Below are 13231 nucleotides of genomic sequence, written 5' to 3' on the forward strand. Positions count from 1 at the left end.
TTTCTTCCAAGTCCGACATCATTATATTGAATAATATCGGACTCAGAGGGCAACCCTGCCTGACTCCTCTACTTGTCCAGAATTCCTTCCCTATTTCCTCTCCTGCCCTCACCCTAATCCTTGTTTCCCTATATAATTCGCTACATCTCATCAGCCCTTCCCTGATCCTTCTTTCCTTCATCATTTTCACAAAAAGTTCTTTTACCACCGAATCAAACGCCACCCTCAAGTCTACAAAGAAAGCTATCAACTTCCTTCCCTTCTTTCCCAAATTCTTATTAACCAAGTAATTTAAGATATATACATTGTCCATCGTTCCCCTACTCTTCCTAAACCTTGCCTGGTTATCCGGCACTATTTTCTTCCTCTCTATCTCTTCTCTTATCCTTTTTGCCATTATTTCCGCATATATTTTATAGAATGTTGACGCCAGCGTTAACATTATATAATCTATCCTTCTGTATTCTTCTACTTTACTTCCCTCCCCCTTTTTAAGCACCGGAACTATTACCCCCTCACTTCATTCACCCACCCCTCTCCTCTCCATACTCTCTGACGCAACTCTCCTACCCTACCATTCCTTCAATTTCTCCCCTCCATACTTCCACACTTCCGACGGAATGCCATCTCCAACCACAGCTTTCCCATCCCTCATCTTTTTCAATGCCTTCTCTATTTCCTATTTTCCTATGTCCTCCTCCTCATCTTTCCCCATCTTTTTTCTCTCTCCCTGAACCACCTTCCATTCTAGACCTCCAAATTGCTTCTTAAAATATTCCTCCCACTCCTCTAATTCTATCACGTTATTGCTTTTTTTATACTTTCTTCTTTCTTTATTTACTATTTCCCACACTTCCCTTCCGTCTTCGCCTTCATCACTACCTTTTCCCACCTCTCAGTCTCTTCTCTTTTCCTCTTCTCGCACAACTCTTTTTATCTCCTCTTTTCTTCTCTGTATCTTTCCTTATCCCCCTGGCCTCTTATCCATCTTCTTAATTCTCTTCTTACTTTTTTCTTCTCTTTCCTACACTCCTCATTCCACCAACCCCTCTTATTTACTCCTTCCTCTCCCCTCTGTCCCCCACATACTCTTTCTATCCTTTCTTGATTTCTTCCCACTCCTCATCAACTCTTCTTTTACCTTTTCTTTTAACCTGCATCTCCCTTTCTAACTTCTCTCTTTTCTCCATTGTCCAAATTATCTTCTTGTTTTCTCCTCCCCCCTTTTCTTGCTTTCCTCTACCCCAATTATCTTTTTTGATACATATCATCACCGGGTGGTGATCCGAATTTATTTTATCCATCACCTCCAGTCTCTCTACTTCCTTCTTTAACTCCGCAACGCCCACATAATCAATCACCCTTTCTTCCCTACCACCTGTATACGTCTATTCCCTTTCCTCATCTCTTTTTATATTCCCATTCCAGATCGTCCATCCTAACTCTCCAATTTCCTTTAACAGCCTCTTTCCCTTTGCATTAATCTTCTTATCTTTCAACCTTCTTTTTCTTTCTTCTCCCTTCTTCCCGTGTCCCTTTATCTCTCCTCCTTCCTCTCCTGTTCTAGCATTAAAATCGCCACCTACTATCACCCTTTCTTTTTTTCCTTCTATCCAATTCCGTAATTCTCCCATCTTTTTCTCTACCTCTTTGTTTACGTAAACTCCTATTATTCTCTACCAACTATCCCTTAATTTCACTCTCTTTGTCATTAACCCTTCTATGTCCACTTCTTCTTTTTCTTCTTCTATCTCTATTCCTCTTTTAACTTCCATTACCATTCCTCCAATTGCTCTCCCTTTCTTATTCTTCTTTCCTGCCCATTGTACCTCCCATCTATATCCTCTTGGTAATAAGTTTCTCAATTTTTCCTATTCCTTTTTATCCACCCAAGTTTCCATAAAAACCATTATATCCCAATTCAATCTTTCCCAGAAATCCTTATTTTTATTTTTAAATCCTGCCACATTCCAAAAGACTACTTTATAATCTTCCATCCACCCACTCTCCTCTCCTTTTCCTTCTTTTCCTTTCCTATCTTTTTCTTTTCCTCTTGCCCCATCAGCTATTCTCTTCCTACCCCCTCTCTCCCTCCTTTTCCTTCCCCCATCTTTCTTCCTTCCCCCTTTCCTAATTGCTCTATTCTCTCTAAAACCTTCATCTCCTCATTCCACTTCCATTATTCTCCCTCAATTCTTATCCTGTCTCCTTCTACCCAAACATACTTCCCTTTTCTTCTTTTTTTTCTAGCAATTACCTTTAGTTTCCTTCTCACCTCTTTTTCCTTCTATGTTAAATCTTCCTCTATCCAAATCTTTTTACCCTTCAAATTTCTTTTCTTCTCCCATATCATTCTCTTGTCTTCCTCTTTTTCTACCCTTACCCACACCATCTCACCTCTATCCTCTCTTCCAGCATTAAGCCTTCTCATGTTCTCCAACTTCACATCTGCTCCTATCTTCTTTAATATCTTTTCAACTCCCATCTCCAGTCCCCTTTCTCCTTCTTCACACCCTTTATTACAAAATTCTTTTTCCTCCTCTCCTTTTTCTCCTTCCCCTCACTACTCTTCTCCATCATCTTTAGCCTCTCTTCTAAATCCTTCTCTTTGCTCCCCTTTTTTTCTCCATCTCCTTCTCTTTCTCTTTATTCTTTTTTTCCTCCACTTTCTTCTCTAATTCCTTTATTCTTCTCTTCATCTCTTCCCTTTCCACTCTTAATCTTTCTTCTCTCTTTCTCTACTTTTCCATTTCCCTTTCCATTTTCTTGACTTTTTCCACATATTCTGCTATCTCCTTTTTTACCTTCTCTAAAATTCTCCACATCTCTTTTTTCTTCCTCTCCTTGCTATCCTTACTATCATCCCCTTCTTCTTCCTTATCCTCTTTCTTCCCGTTTTTCTTCTTCGGCGATATCTGTATCCTTTTACTTTTCCTATGTATTCTTTCTTCTTCTCTACTCTCTCCTTCTCCCTCATTCTCCCTTTTCCTCTTAATCCATGTTTTTAGTGTCAAGCTATTACTCATCGATCTTTCCTTTCTATATCCTTCCTTCATCTTTTCCATCTTGCTTCTTTTTTTCGCCATTCTCCATATAATTGAATCCACCTGCAATTTCCCCAAATTCCCTAGCGTCACCCGTCCTCAGCACCTTCCACACCTCCTGCACTCTCAGACTCACGCTCTTGCACTCTCTGACCCTAACCTATTTACGCCCCTCGCACTTTACCTATTCTTCACCTTCTCCCTTCACCCTCACCTTCACCCACTCTCTCTCACACTCCATCCTATATCCTCCACACGCCACTCACACCTTTGCTTCACCTTCTCTCCTCTCTATCACTCTCTCAAATGCCTTTCTATCGCAGCAGCTATTACAGTTGTCACACTTACACGCTACCGGAAACGGAAATCCTGCCGCTTTTTTAGTTATAAAGTTGTTGTCTCCAATCACAAAATCTTGCAGATCCACGAATAGTGGCATGTCCATCGCGGAACGTGACGTCATCGTCGTTGTCGACGGTGAGAAAGCGTGCGACATCGTTGATGGTTCGAACGCGACTGATGACTGCTCTAAACGATTCGTCGCACGACGCTGGTCAGTGGATTGTACTCAACAATACGATCGTGTATGATCAGACACTACGCGGCTGTATCGAGGGGTACATTTTCTTTGCAGTTGAATTTGATGCAAACGTCTACGATGGCGCTCTTAACCGTTTCGTTTTAGCGCAACCAGTCAATGACTACGAGAGGTCCGCAGTAGATAAACTTGTCTAATGTTAGAAGCGCCTCGTCCTCATCGCGTCCGTAGTAGGCTCTGTTGAATTTGACGTACATATTGTACAAAACGGCATATCGTTCCTTACTAAAATCCAGATTCAAGTCATCATAAGGATAGAATTCCGAATTCAGGAACAACTTTACATTGGACAAGTTGCAATAATCGAACCGCGAGCAATCTCGGCTGACAACGTTCTTTCGACCGGTCTGCAACGCAAAAATGATGTAACGCGGCTTTTCCAACTGCTTAGCCGCTTTTACAGCCCACGAATGAGACGTCGTGCTCTGTAACAGCGGGTACTCGTACAGATCCCACGAGCAAAATCCCATGGATAAATATCGACCGCTCTCCAGAGTGCGCAACAGCTTCAATTTGTTTACATCATTTAACACAACGTGTGGTATTCGCCACTGCACCTTGTGCAATTCCACCGTTGACTCGCTGTTAGCCGAAGCAAAGATGCTGTTGTTGTCGTTGCGTGATCGTATCAGAATGAGTTCGTGTCTCGCGTTGATTACCACGCGTTTGTAGTCCTCACAGAATCCCAGCAATGTGCGGAGAGGTACGCAAAAATTGAATTCACCAACACCTTTATTGGTGGACAAGTTCCAACCGGCGTGTCGCAGAACGTTTCCTGTTTCAGTGGTCAGAAACACGTAGTTCTTTAACGTGCTCGTTACACCGGGGTTGCGATTTCGATCGATTTCCACACTATTAAGCTCGTATCTGATCTCATCGAACATAAACGCCACGCAATTGTTTGTCAACGCGGCGGCGGCCGCGCCGCTTCTTTCCGCAGCCCCGGCGGTGGTTTGTAGACTGAACTTTCTCTTGACGTATAAGTAACTGTTGTACGGTAGAGTGTAAACATCCTGTTGTTGAATGGGTATGCGTATTTCGTCGCTGTGACCAAACGATGTATTGCCGTACGGGTTGTACGTGTGAGTCTCGATCTTGACGATACGATCATCGAGGACTGGCTCACCACCGACGCTGAGTACGTCGTTGTTGTTGTTATCCCCGTTGTCTACTGCGTAACCCAACGAACGCAAAAACGTCGCGTTTCGCGCGGTCAATGTCGAACGATCGCGCGACGAAGTCACGAAAACGAAAGAACAATCTCGTTGCGTTTTTTGTTCGCTCGATGCGGCCACGACGAGCATAATTTCCTTCCTACCTCGCTGCGCGGTGTCGACACCGTTTACTCGCGTATCTTCCGTACGTGCAAGCGCATCGTTATCGTTTCGTCGCAAAAATCAATCAATCGACCGTTCTGATTCACTATACGCACCGTGATGTCCGTAACGCTTCCCGCGATGACCAATAGGTAAATGATTTGACACGGCGTCTTCGACAGTTTATATCCCGGCACGTTCAAAGCAAATTCGTGTATCGTGTGCACGGGTTTCTCGTTGCTGTACGTTCCCGCGGTGATGTTGCATTCCACGCGAATCACATTCACGTTCATGATGTTCACCGGTTTGTCGGACGCGTACCACCGATTAGGTTGCAGAATGCGCGACGATCAGAAACCGAGCAGCAAGCCGATGTTGTTGGGTTTGGAAAAGTTGACTCGATAAGCGCACTTGATCTCGCTTCGCATGGTGTTGTCGTTGGCGCGAAGTATCAACGCGCTCTTGTCACCCACATTGTTATCATCGTCATCGAACATATCGTAGACATCATCATCATTATTGTTAACGCTCGTCGTCGTTGTTTCGCCTACGACCGGTTCTCGTTGTTAACGTCTGCGAAGCCCAGCGGTGTTCAGAAAACGAGCGAGAGCGCGCAACTCGTACGAACCCTCGGGAATCGTTATCGTTTCATTGTTATCGTCGAAGTAGAATTTGTTGTTCGTCGAGTCGACGTTCGGTATCGTGTTGTAAGACTCGAAGTTTGTAAGATCGAGTTCGTAGACTCCATCGCTCAGATCGATAGGTAGATAGTAACTCACCGCGAAAACGCTGCTTGTACCGGTTAATGTGAGCGTGATCGACAGTGTTGGTGGTGCGCTTGAGAGCGATCGTCTACCACTTGAGATTCCTCAGAAATCGCAGGTTTTGGTTTTGGTGCTCTTTTGGCTCAGTGGACCTACAAAGCTAGTCCATACGCCATTCTACGTCTTTTTGATGATAGGTTTAAAACCGTGGATAGGGTTCCTGACGCCTAGCCACGGAGTTGTATACTGGTTTAAATTAACAGATAATAATAAAGAAAGTGGTGTAAAACACCGAAAATTGTCCAAAAATATTCGCACCGTAACTACGCACATTCAACCGGTACGGCTGATGCAACCCAACTCACTCTCAGAAATCGCAGACACAACTGACCGCAAACGCTCTGATCGTACGTTTGATACGATTGTACGCGATCGTCACGTCGCTTCCTAGATAGCGCTCGAGTTCTCGCGGAGGACGCAAGTTGCCGAATCCGTCAAAGTACACGCGTTGCGTCCTCTCTTGGCGTAGGTGACCTAATGCGTGCCCGGTCCGATAGCGTCGTCAGATTAACGATACCGCTCTCGTTCGCGCGTACGCGCGCGAGTAAAGCGTTGCGCATAAATACACCCCTAAAGAACGGTATGCGTAGTCGTCTGGCAAGCATGTCGAGTTACACGTTCGTGGTGACACCGGATGGCAAAGCGACATCTATCGCTTGCGTCCGCAAGGTTTTTTTTTACCGCAAAGACCTCCTCCTCCGAATGCGTTGCGCTTGTACGGCGCGAGATACAATCCGCGACCTTCTATTGCGCGATTGTGCCGTTGCAGTTCCTCCAATTGACGCGCAGCGGTCTTTCGATCGCCAACAACTTTTGCTACATTGCCGATCAAGGATCCAATGGCTCCCAGCACAGGCAATAGAGGCAGCAAGCCGCTGCGTTTCGCAACTGGCAGAATTCTCTTTCTCTTTTCCGCATGTGTTTTCTTTTTACCTATCCTTTGTCTCTTAGAGCCCGCACCGAGCTTTGTTTTTGCCATAGCTGCCCAAACAGCCGTTGCGGCAACTTTCTCTCCCAGAGTAGAATTGACGGCTGTTATGCATTCGCGCGCTTTTTTAGCAAGCAACCGATCGGCGTCGTGACGCGCGGCGAGGAATTGCGCGAGTATTTTACGCGATGTCGTGCTTGCAACACGCGGCGTCCAACGGATTTACGCCGCGATCGCCCCGTGCCAATCGTTTGGCGAGCTTTGTGCCGGATCCGCAAAATTGATAGCCCGGTATGTGCAATTCGAAAGGTAAAACGTTTATAGCGCTATTCAACAGACCTGCGCCGCTCGCGAAACGCATCCGACGCAGTTGCGAGAAACAGGCGCGTTCGAACAATTGTTAGTTTGCGCGCGATCCGCTCGCGCTACGCTTGTCGACTGATCGATCGATTCAACGGTCGGTTAAAACGATTTTGGGATCGCGGCGACGCGAGCGCGCGTTTTAAACGATAACAACGACATGCGTTTCGGTAAACAACCGTTTGCAATACGAGTGTTGAATGTCGAAAAACAAACGCGACGATCGAACGAGGAGGAGAAAAACGCGCGAAGCGGACACAGTCCTTTCCTGCCGAACGCCATACGCGCGATCGTTTGCGGACCGTCCAACTGCGGCAAGACGAACGTTTTGATACGACTGTTGGAGATTCCGCACGGTGTGCGATTCGAGAACGTGTACGTGTATTCAAAGTCTTTGCAGGAACCAAAATATCGCTATCTAGAGCAATTGTTAGGATCAATGGATGAAATAGGTTACTTCACGTTCGCGAACAACTGCGACGTTGTGCCGACGAACGAGGCTTTGCCCAATTCCGTGTTCGACGACGTTATCTGCGACAAACAGGACGCGATACGGAAGTACTTCGCGATGGGTCGTCACTCGAACGTCGATTGCTTTTATCTCTGTCAAACGTACGCCAAGATACCGAAGCATCTGATTTGCGACAACGCGAATCTGTTGACACTGTTCCGACAGGACAGCACGAATCTTCGACACGTTTACAACAATCAACACCGACATGTCATACAATGACTTCTCGGACCTGTGTCGCGCGTGCTGGAGGCGAAAGTACGGTTTTGTTGTGATAGACAAGGATAGCTCGTTTTGCAACGGCAGGTACAGACGCGGGTTCAACGAGTTCGCCGTGCCGTAGACAGCGGCAGTTGCGAACGGTATGTCGAGCAACAGGACCTCGCGCGTCAACGTTGACCGCCGATATCGACGAACGCGAGCGTTTGGCGAAAGATATCGCTCGAACGCGCGAATCGATACGCAAGAAACATAAATTGTTGAAACCGGGACGCATCGAGGACGAGCTCGCTCTCGAACGGCACTTCAAACCGATCGTTGAACCGTTGCAAGAACTGGTCAAGAGTGCAAAACCAACGGAACGTGTTTACACAGCGGGTGTGAAGAGGAAGCTCGAGGACGGCGCGATGGCGGCGGTGAGACCAACGCCGTTAAAACCGAAGAGACGTCGATCAAACGCACCGTTGTCAATATTACCCTCTTAAAATTACATCACAATACTATTAATGTTATGCAACACACAGAGAGCCTAGATAACATTTATCTTCCAATTCTCAATCAAATTTAGTTTCAATTTTTGTATTTTATCTAGAGGGAACTAACATCGAGCTTGTTGACGTGACTTATTTGACTTCTTGTTTAGTAATAACAATGTAATACTCAGTTTCACACGTTCTAACCATCATTGTAAATTTTATTTTATTTTATTTTATCCTTTTGACTGTTATATCGTTAACTAAGGATGAAGCAATGTTAATTAAGGTATACGAGCATTGCGGTTCTTCCAAATAAAACATTGTTTAACATACTAAATTGTAATCTGGTGTTTATTATAATATTTCTCATTTTAAATTGTATAGTATTTTTACTGAAGATGACTCAAATAAAAGTCGAAACGTTTGGAGAATAACGCTTTCAATCATTACGACAAACTCCATAGTAAAAGTTAAGGAAACTGTGGATAATCTGCAAGATAGTTTTACGACTGTGTTGTCGCGCGCTGAGGCGACGGAAAAGCGGTTGTTGAGCTTGGAGAAAAGCGCGAGACATTTTGTCACTCAACGCGAGTTCGACGATCTTAAAAAATACGAGAAGCAGTCAAGCAAAGAACTGAGCGAAGCCGTTGAGCATCTGCGAACGCGTACGACCGATTGTTGCAGCTGGAGACGAGACCGCGGGGTGCGAATTCGCGCGAGATCGAAGACTTGAGAAAAGATCTAATTCAATTTTACGAAAAAGTGGGAGAGGCGATTGAGACTCTGCGAAGAAACGTGTACGATCGATTAGTGCAGCTAGAGGATTCGCGAACAAAACTGAAAAAAAGTGATTGAGTCTCTGCACACAAATGTAAGCGAGTTGCACAGCGCTATTCTGACTCACGTTCAAGATATTTATTCATTTGCAAATCGCTCGCTTGCAAGACACGATACTTAACGAATTGCTTTGCAATATGTAGAACTCTATCAACGAGCTCAACACGAGCTCTGACGTGAGTAACCTGCGCAAGACTGTGCGAGAATCAGCGAGACAAAACAAGCAGCCGCAATCGACATGAGCGTCGAGAAGAGAGAGCTCGCAGAGGAATTGCATGCGCCCGCGCGACGCAACTTTCCGCGCAGATGAGTCGTTGTACGCGGTTACGACGATCTGTGGCAGGCTGACGTGGTCGAGATGCGTCCTTACGTTCGTCAGAACAAAGGTCACAACTACATTCTCACAGTCATCGATGTGTTGAGCAAGTAGGCGTGGGTGTTGCCACTTAAGAGCAAGAGTGGCAAAGAGGTCGTTGGGGCGATCGCGAAGATCTATCGCGCCGACGATCGTTGTCCGACGAATCTGCAAACTGATCGCGGCAAAGAGTTCTACAACGCGGATGTGGAAAATTTGATGCATCGTCACGGCATCAATCACTACTCCAATCATACTCTGTTATAAAAGCGTCGGTGGTTGAACGTTTCAATCGTACGCTCAAGAACAACATGTGGAAGATGTTTACGCTAAACGGATCGTATTGCTGGATCGACGACCTGCAACGACTTGGAACGGAGTACAACGCGCGCAAGCATTGCACCATCGGCGCGCGACCGATCGACGTAACGCGGGCTTTGAGCGAGCGACTCCTGCGCACGGCGTACAGCAACGTCAAGATTGCCGGACCATTGTGATTCAGAGTCGGCGATGCTGTGCGCGTGAGCAAGTACAAAACCGTCTTTGCGAAGGGTTACACTCTAAACTGGACCACCGAAATGTTCCGCGTCAAAAAGATGCAACAAACTTCACCAACGACTTACCTCGAAGATTATTGTGGTGAACCTATAGCCGATGGATTCTACGAACACGAGTTGCACGCGGTCAAACATCTGGACGTTTATCTCGTAGAGAAGAGTGTACGTCGCCGAGGCAACGAGGTGTTGGTCAAGTGGTTGGGACTGGACAGTTTGTATAATTCCTGGATAAATAAGAACAATGTTGTCTAATATTATTATGCTATGTGTAATCTCTCTCTTTTATTCTTATATTTACAATATATATTACATATATCAAATTATATATGTATTATCTTACATGTATTTTGTGTTTATTTACATATAATTACTTTATTCTGTATTATTATATTTTCAACGTAACCAAACCTAATCTAACTTAGTTAGGTTAGGTTAGGTTAGGGATATTGTAGTGACCCCACGATAAGGGTAGGTTAGGTGATCTATGGACGATGCACCGCTTGTCGTCGTGCGGACGCAGAGCGAGCTTCCGCTCCGAAACGATGAACACCTCGTGCAGCCGAGATCGTATGCACGACTGCTGTCAGTTCGGTTGCGTTCCGCAGACATTGCACGTAGTCGTCGAAGGTGATTGTTCTCGCGACGACGTTTCTCTTCACACCCTTCATCTTCTTCGTGCACTTGCTGTTGCCCAGTCGAGTTGCGTACATCTTTGCGCGCAAACCTACAAACTCCCTCATAACAGCACCGTTGTTCTCATCCTTCATAAGCCCTGGTACCTTCTTGTTCGCGCGAGGCATGTTGTAAGGATTGTCCGCTGGATAGTCGCTCGTATCGAAGCTAGCGATATCGCGCATCATATCCTTGTACACGTCCTCGCACTTTACGTGGTATATCAAACTGTCGGTATCGGTGTAGAGAATCTTGCAATCGTCATCGTACAACGGTGCCATGTAGTCATAATGGAATTCGTAAAGACAGGTCTTTGAAATGTCGAGTATGCACATACCGACATACAACGGTTTGTTGAATAAAACTTCCAGACGACGCAGTTCTATGGCTACCACATCCTCAGCGGACACGCTGCGACTGTGGAAATTCGATTTTGCAATGAGCGCCTCCACCCCGTATCGTTCATCCCATTTTGTAACGAGTCGTACATCGNTGTACTTGCGCACGTTCTCCATCGTCTTGCAGAACATCGCGTTGTTCATAAGTTTGTAAAGGTTCTTCGTAAATTCGTTGGTGGCGCGGAATCGAGTATTGAGCTCAATGTACTTGCGCGACCAAGGCGATTGCGAGAACCGCAGCACCCGATGTATTTGCGTCAGGCAAAGCCCGTGTCGCAGACACTGCTGCAGGTTGATGTAGTAAATCACGTAGCGCTTTTTATCAAACACCGTGGCGAGCAGTTTGACGTGATTCTTTCTATGTTTACCAGGCGGCTCCTCACGCGTCGGACAAAAAGGTAGATCTCTGTGCGCGTCGTGCAGTTCTTTCGGATACGTCAGATCCACCTCGAGTATGTAGCCGACGTTGCTATCCGCCGCGACCGTTGTCACATCGAACTCAGACGCGTTCTCTATCTATGTAAAGTTACCGTACGGAAGCGGTTGACACATTCCCGCATCCGTAGAGATTGTTCACGTCGTAGTAGATACATCAGATACGTCGACGGTGCGGACGGGTCGTGCGAACGCGCGTACCTGTTGTTTGCGCTGGCGTATCTGTTCGAACATTGACTCAAATTGCCGCGTATGCCGCGTTCCACGAACATTACCATGGCGACGTCGGTCAACAGCTCGAATGTCACACAAGTATGCTTCAACATAGCGTCCCATGCATATCCAGGCAGCGTGTAGTAGTGCACGGGATCCAGTCTGTAACTCGCGAAGCACTCGCGACGAAAGTTTTCAAATGCATCGGCCAGCAAAAGTATGTCTGTCTTTAGATACAAGTCGCTATATGATCCCAGATTATCGATGTTGAATCGTCGCCATACATTCATCGCGTGCGCGTACTTGCTCTCCGTCACGGTTTCATCGGTGAGCGAACTGTAAAACACTTCGCGCGGTGGCAGACTAGTTTCCAACAGTTTGTCGACGCTGTCCACATATTCGTATGGAAACACACCTTTTCGCGTGAGCAGTTCAAAGTCCTCGGCAGAGAGATCACTGAATTCCGTTTGAGTCACTCGCAGTTTGCTCCTATCGAGATAAAACGCGAGCTTTTCTAAGCTTGTGCTCAGAAATTTGTAGGAATTGATGAACCGTAATTGCACGCATCTATGTTCGTCTTTGTCCCGAGTACTGCTCACATGTTTTGTCAACAATATGTAGGTCTCTTTTGTCACAGGCAGCACGTTGATCTCACCCTCGAAAGCGTTGGCCACATCCTTGATGATAAAATGCGCGTCGTATCCCGATAGGTTGTGGAACACAACGGGAACAACGTAGACCTGTTTATAATTCAGATAGCACGCGGAGTGCGCGGGTCCTCTGAAGCGTTTTGTCAGATGACAGTGGTCGCGCACCCTCTTGTCATCTTGCTTGAATGGCCGTTTGCACACGTAACAGTACTCGGCATTCCTAAACCGCTTGACTTCCAACGGTGTGAGATTTGCTATGGGCACCAGGGGGAACAAACTCAGCTACTTTTAGTGGCGAGCTTTACTTCGGTGGTTTTCGTGCCAGGCGGCAGCACAATCGATTTCTTTCTTTGCCTCTTTTCCCCCTTGTCTAGAAGTGCATCATCTGATATCAGCCATAACAGTTTCCAACAGTTTCGCTTTTGTTGAGTTTCACGGCATTTCGCTACATTTTATGAGTTTTCTTCTGGTTTTTAAGTGTATTTTTGTGTATATGTATTAGATGCGCAACTAAGTTCTCGCTGTTTTTTTTTGAAAATGCAACTTTATTGTGAAAAAATGGTTACAAATAAATCATTCAAAGTATTGCCCATTGGTAGCTACAACTTTTTCCCATCTTTCTGGCAGAGTTCGAATACCGTTACGGTAAAAGTGTTTGTCTTTTAAGGCTATCCACAAATCAAGCCATTTTTTGATGTCTTCATATGAGCGGCTGATCAGTCAGACCATGTGCCATCGAACGTAACAAGTAATAATCGGACGGCGCAATATCTGGGGAATATGGCGGGTGGGGTAGGACTTCCCATTTGAGCGTTTCCACGTAGGTTTTAACGGGTTT

At 45.9% G+C, this 13231-nt stretch overlaps 3 protein-coding genes across 3 annotated transcripts; 1 reads left to right on the plus strand and 2 right to left on the minus strand.

Moving 5' to 3' along the window:
- Nucleotides 1-2738: 2738 nt before the first annotated feature.
- LOC109860478 (golgin subfamily A member 6-like protein 6) lies at nucleotides 2739-3086 on the minus strand. Its single transcript, XM_020439578.1, has one exon. It carries the CDS (start codon nucleotides 3084-3086, stop codon nucleotides 2739-2741), a length of 348 nt encoding a protein of 115 aa, XP_020295167.1.
- A 639-nt stretch (nucleotides 3087-3725) lies between these two features.
- On the minus strand, nucleotides 3726-4946 carry LOC109860479. Its single transcript, XM_020439579.1, has one exon. It carries the CDS (start codon nucleotides 4944-4946, stop codon nucleotides 3726-3728), a length of 1221 nt encoding a protein of 406 aa, XP_020295168.1.
- A 4833-nt stretch (nucleotides 4947-9779) lies between these two features.
- On the plus strand, nucleotides 9780-10277 carry LOC109860480. The gene is made up of 2 exons (XM_020439580.1): nucleotides 9780-9847; nucleotides 9971-10277. The coding sequence occupies exons 1-2, from the start codon at nucleotides 9780-9782 to the stop codon at nucleotides 10275-10277; spliced, it is 375 nt and encodes a 124-aa protein (XP_020295169.1).
- The last annotated feature ends 2954 nt before the right edge of the window (nucleotides 10278-13231 follow it).

Source organism: Pseudomyrmex gracilis, unplaced genomic scaffold, assembly GCF_002006095.1.
Source record: "Pseudomyrmex gracilis isolate BER0280 unplaced genomic scaffold, ASM200609v1 scaffold_395, whole genome shotgun sequence".
Lineage (NCBI taxonomy): Eukaryota > Metazoa > Arthropoda > Insecta > Hymenoptera > Formicidae > Pseudomyrmex > Pseudomyrmex gracilis.

What these genes read in the sequence shown, in the direction of transcription:
- LOC109860478 (XM_020439578.1), bottom strand. Translation starts at nt 3,086, where the DNA reads ATGGCGAAAAAAAGAAGCAAGATGGAAAAGATGAAGGAAGGATATAGA.
- LOC109860479 (XM_020439579.1), bottom strand. Translation starts at nt 4,946, where the DNA reads ATGCTCGTCGTGGCCGCATCGAGCGAACAAAAAACGCAACGAGATTGT.
- LOC109860480 (XM_020439580.1), top strand. Translation starts at nt 9,780, where the DNA reads ATGTGGAAGATGTTTACGCTAAACGGATCGTATTGCTGGATCGACGAC. An exon ending in CTGCAACGACTTGGAACGGA is followed by an intron (nt 9,848 to 9,970) that starts GTACAACGCGCG and finishes ATTGTGATTCAG; the next exon opens with AGTCGGCGATGCTGTGCGCG.